The sequence below is a fragment of the Engystomops pustulosus genome, chromosome 2 (genome assembly GCF_040894005.1).
Source record: "Engystomops pustulosus chromosome 2, aEngPut4.maternal, whole genome shotgun sequence".
Classification (NCBI taxonomy): domain Eukaryota; kingdom Metazoa; phylum Chordata; class Amphibia; order Anura; family Leptodactylidae; genus Engystomops; species Engystomops pustulosus.
The window spans coordinates 199114340-199120339 of NC_092412.1; the positions used below are offsets into that span (position 1 = coordinate 199114340).

General features: G+C 37.3%; 1 protein-coding gene across 2 annotated transcripts in view; it reads right to left on the reverse strand.

The window, feature by feature from the left end:
- The window catches only part of SRPX (sushi repeat containing protein X-linked), an 83465-nt gene extending 77668 nt beyond the window's left edge, over positions 1-5797 (reverse strand). The window contains exon 1 of one of the 2 annotated variants that reach the window (XM_072137806.1): positions 5586-5797. In XM_072137806.1, coding sequence (XP_071993907.1) covers positions 5586-5652 — 67 coding nt within the window. In that variant the 5' untranslated portion in view covers positions 5653-5797. The remainder of the gene's footprint in view (positions 1-5585) is intronic. The other variant, XM_072137805.1, reaches the window with a different exon arrangement.
- Positions 5798-6000: the final 203 nt, after the last annotated feature.

The following is a 6000-nucleotide window of genomic DNA, read 5'->3' on the forward strand; positions in this document are numbered from 1 at the left end:
ACAATAACCTATCCAAAAGTGCATTTTCAAGGTGAAATGGATTGCCAAATTTAAGTTTGGCCAAAAATATAAAAGTAACAATGTGCTAATGTGACCCATGTTCCAATAGAAAATTGAAACCATTCTGGTTAAAGTGTATACAAAATGAAATTCATGATGTGAAACTGCTTTGGGTTTCTCCAGAATGAACATTAGAGGCAAATTTATACTGCGGTTTTAAATTCAATCACATTTTTTTTAAAACTGTGGAAAAATAATAGAAAATGGCAGCAAAGAATGCATTTTTATAGGGTATTTGGACTTAATATTTATTACATTAATCAGATCCATTGAATTAGTAAAGTAATTAAAGGAATCATTCTTGTCTACATTTAAAAGCAGAAAAGTTGTCCTCATCACCGCGTACCTGCAACTTAATTTTCATTCTATATAATAGAGCAGGAGCGGAATAAATTCTATATACCATATTAAAATATATAACCCTGTGGTTCCAATTCAGTGAACAATTCAAAATATTCTTATAAACTTTCCCTCAGTCCTTACCATCTAATCTTCCAATTTCCGTTTCCAATTTACCCTTAGAGTGATGTGAAAATTGTTTTGAGTATTTTTACCAACATATCTATGTACTCCTAACACAATCTTCTTAGTGCTCGTAACCGTTTTGATTAACTCAATACACTCATGAGTTTAATTTTTAAGTTTAATCAAGTGTTTACCCCTCTTAAGTGCATTTGATAGTTGCCAATACCTGAACAAGTCACCTCTTTTCAACCCGTGTTAACCGTGTAGAACCTTTAATGATATTACTTTCTCCTCACACACCACCTGTTATGAATGATTAAACAACACCCTTTCCCCAGTATCAATCTCATATCAGGAAGGTTATCATTATACCATATCAACATTTCATCTAGAAACCCCTGCAGGGATAATATTGCTTTAAATTTTACCCAAGATTTAACCAGGGATTTACAAACATCCCATTTAACAAATGATTCCTCTAATAGTATAGATGATTCCAGTAGCTCAAAGATCTTAATAGTTTTACCCTCAGTCAACTGCACTAAATAAGCCAAATCTAGCTAAGTTGAGTTGACAAAAAAAATATCCCTTGAAAAAAGGTAAACCTAAGCCACCTTATGTTGATCTATATACATAGGACATCTTTATTTTAACCCTCTTCCTATTACATAATAAATCATTCAAAATCGTCTCTACCAACTTAGAAAAGCTTTCATCAATCCAAATGGGGCATGCGGGTAAAGTCTTCAGCCTCCTCTTAAGATGGAACTCCTTTCTATGTGCCAGGTTGAGTTTGGTAAAAAAATAAATAAAACTAAATTTTTTACCTGGATTGGGGACTTGGATCTGGTTTAAAGACTTGATGCACATAGTACAGCCAATAAGTGTGTGAAAAAATGGATGTTTCTCGATTTAAAGATGGCTTGGGGGTTATGGTTCCATGAATAGACTGACTCCTCACTGTCTTACTAAACCTTACTAAACCAATCGATGTAATATATATGATGATACAATTATTTATAATAGCCTACATGCAATGATATATTTGCAGATTTCCTTGGCTCTGCACTAATACACATCCACATAAAGATATGATACTGACAGTGGCAAACAAACCATGAATCGTGATTTCATTCATGATTAAGTTTAACCTATATACGTCCTATTTATAAAGGACATTTATAAATGTCAAGACAGTGACCAACTTCAAACGGCTATATCTCTTGAAAGCAAGGTAGGGGAGGAGCTACCTCCACACATCTCTGCTATAGAGCACATCTGAGACGTGTGTAAGCAGCAGGACCTCCTAGTCCCTGTTCTGCTGCTCTAGTGTGTCGAGGTGGGGCCCAAAAACCGGGACTGTCCCAACGAATCAGGGATGGTTGGGAGCTATGCTTAAAGTTGCAGTAAAAAATTGTGATTTTTTTATATAGAGCTTTCTATTTCCGAGATTTCTAAGAATGTTTATCTATGGATCTGTGAAGCATCCATACATAATCCATATATCATATTAAAGAGGATTCTGCTGTTTATTATGACACCAAAATTATATCTCTAGGTGCCAGGAGATATAGGGGTTTGAATTGTACCCCTCTCCAGTCTTCCACTTGAATGAAGAATTTAGTTAGTTTGTATAGTTTGTAGAATTGCAAAAGTACATGCACCTTCTTCATCTGTTGCTGAACCTGGGAAAAGGGGGTGGGATGAATGTGTACACATTTTTAACATATTTTGGTAAAATTTTGTTCAGTTTTACTACTTATTAAAAAAAACTTGAATAAAAAATTGACAAAAAAGCTAATTTTATAAAGAAAAGAATCAATCAATAAAACTATCCTATCAAGTTAAAGTCTCACATGTCATGAAAGAAAAACAAAGTAAAAATTGTGAAGCGTTTCTAAAGATAGTGTCATTTAAAGCGTATAACAGAACTGCAAAAATTGACCTGGATACTCAGGTGTCAATGACATGCAGTCATGAAGGGATTAAAGGTAAATTTTAAAAAGTTATTAATATATTGTCCCAGTAAAATCTCAAAGTGTACTAGGTCCAGGTCATGGGTTATAATAAGGGGGATCTTAATCCATTGCACCAGGGATCAATGGGAAAGGGGAAATTATAGCAAATGCTTATTGGTCTGTATTACATACTATAGTCAGATAACAGTGAAAATAGACACCAGATGTAAATGAAGGTCTACACCGAAAAGAATCCTAGACAGGGTGGATCACACACAGAGAATATTATAAGTACTTGTATACTGTATGGAACCTCATGGCAATTATTTAATGGCACACTGGGTCGATATATATCGTATCTCAGACCAAAATTTTCTGCTGTGTAAAGCATGAAAGAATTTACCATATTTGGCCATTTCTTCCTTTATTACCAGTTTAGTCAAAAGTGGATAGAGGGGGCTGGGATACAGGGATGACTCAGCTCATTACATTTACTATAGCTTGGTGCAGATTATAGGTGAAAGCAAGAATTATTAATAGACAGTGGCAACTCCCTAATAATTATGGCATATTAAATAGTTAAGACTATTGTACAAAAATGTTAGTCTTAATATATCAACCCCATTGATTTTGTACATATTAATCCTATTGTATCTCCACTCCAACTCAGTATAGGGGCTTTTCAACATGTTGCTAGGATACACTTTCACTTTCTTATACCGAGTGGTTTTAGCCCCTCTCCCTCACCAGTTCTGAGAATGGAGGGTGCAGGGCTAAGCAAGTTGAATGGTGATATGCTGCGGTTGCTCTCATAGAATGTGATTCTGTTTAATATTGAGTAGATAATAGAAACTGATATAGACAGCTGTCTACCTTTTTTTCCACAGCATGTGTTAGGCTTCCCAATTAGTTTGCTATGTTTCTTGAGTACTGCATTTGTCATGCAATATTCTAGTACAGTATCTGTACACTTAGCTTGGTTTTGGAACCACATCGATAAGGCAAGGTTGGTTTTTAGACTGAATCTATACAGTAAACTTGATTCTTATACCCTAATTTTACCACCAAAAACTGGGAAAACCTATTGACTCGAATATAAGCCGAGGGTGGGAAATGCATTGGTCACAGCCTCTCAGTATATAGCCAGAAAGCCCCCTGTAGTATATAGCCCCTGTAGTATATAGCTAGCCCCCTGTAGTATATATGCTGCCAGCCCCTAGTAGTATATAGCCAGCCCCAGTAGTATATAGCCAGCCCCTTTATGTATACAGCCAGCCAGTCCCCTTAGGTATGCAGCCAGCCAACTAGCCCCCTTAAGTATATAGCCAGCCAACCAGCCCCCTTAAGTATACAGCCAGCCAGCCCCCTTTAGTATATAGCCTGCCCTCATAAAAAAATAAACTTACATACTCACCTTCCGGCGACCCCGTTGCTCATCGCGGCTCCACTTCTTTCTTCTTTCTGCTGTAACAGCCGGCAGAGATGCGTCCATGCGATTTGACATGGCCGCGGCTCTGCTGGCTGTTACAGCGGAAGGAGGACAGAAGAGGACTGCGACAAGCATCGGGGACACCGGAAGGTGAGTATGTAAGGTTTTTTTTTAATTGACTCGTGTATAAGCCGAGGTGAGATTTTTTTAGCACATTTTTTGTGCTGAAAAACTCGGCTTATACACAAGTTTATACGGTAGTTAGCTTGGTTCTTGTGGTGTACCTCTGTCATAAACTTAGTTCTGGTATTGTATCTATGTAGTAGGCTTTGTGCTAGTACCATATCTCTGTAGTAAGCTTTGTTCTGGCATTGTATATAATTAATGAACCTTTAGAATGGTGGGGCCCATGTTCATACAGTGTGGGGCCCATGATACTCCTAATCTGGTCACTCATTGGCCCCATATTATTATGTTACAGCTATCTTGGTGATATACCTCCAATGATGGGAAAATGTTAGGGGAAACCTCTTTAGTTTAATGATATCTGTCGATGAAATTTATGGTTTCTGGAAAGTCTAATTACTGCTATGACAAGTTTACGGTTATGCATTGTAAAAACGTCTACACTTTTCCTATTTGTCACATAAAAGATTGGATTGTTTCTTCGTTGTAACTGGAAAGGTCATTATATCAGAATAATTAATAGACTTCCTGACTGTTAGTGTCTCCTCCACTCTTCATACAGTCTATGGATAACCAACTCCTATTATGCAATTATGGCTTATTTCCCATAGTTTATTATAAAGCATATGGCTTTAGTTTATTGTGTATTCGTGATGTTTCATTTGTTAACCACAACACATACACATATGAGGCACAGTTTAAGGGTATTATATTTTAAGTATTATACTTAAAGTCTATGGAAAGTGTCATTCTGGAAACAGCATTAGTGGCTATATTTAGCAATGAGTGCTCTGGTTGCAAGCTACCAGTTACATTTACCTGCAGCCCATGAAAAATCTCACATAACATTCTTATGTCAGAATCAGCTATGCCACATGGCAACTCAACTCTGCCGCATCTGTACACTGGGCCTATTATGATGTTTACTTCCAGCTGTGGTTGTAGTTTCAGACCAAAATTGACTGACTTGATGTTGTGCAAGTAACATACAAGCACAACTCCCAGAAAGTCATCGGTGTCTAGTGGAACAACTTCAAACCCCCTCTGTCAGACTGGACATGGCTTAGACTGTGGTTAAATGAGTTATCTGTCAAATATCAACACATCAGTTATTAACACAGACACGAAGGAATGCCTAGACATTACACACTCTCACACAAAGCAAACAGATCTACTACAAAGCAAACGTAACATAAATGCCAAAATCCCCCAAAACACAGCAGAGTCAGGAATCTAAAGTTCACGTTACAGTTAATAAATGGACAATTTTACAAAAAATAACAAATCGATCCAAAGCATATGAAAAACATGTGTAGGAGATAGGCTGAGACATAAGCAAAGCCCATACAATAACAACTAGATGAAATCTATGAAATCAACCAACACTGTCCTGCAAATCAAGAAGACCTCGGAACCTCAGATTACTGTTCAATATTCAGAAATTACACAGAGATAGAATGAAACACACTACATTTAGGTAGCCCTACCTTCATATCCCCTTGCCGGGTACAAATTCAGGGTGAAGAGCCAAAGTATGTACAATGAAGTCCTCATGACTTTAAAAACAAGCCCTACTGCAGATGTAGATTAAGTGGGAAAGGAAGCAGAAAGACACAGACACAGAGGAAAGAATTCTACACAGTCTTTAAGCTTCAGGCAAGAAGCAAGATACCGCAAGTTTCTTTTTTCCTTGGAGAACTGAAACTCTGCCAGGAAAAAGGGGGGAGTACAGCAATCCCTCATTGGACAGAGCAGTTTCCCTACATAAATGTACTATGAGACCCTTCAGCTAGGGCGATTTCCTAGGTTTTACTTTGATGACAGTCAGGCCAATGAGTTGAATGAATCCCCTTTTACCTACTGCACATAGACAAACCTTGTTATGAAACTTAGCAATGTGCT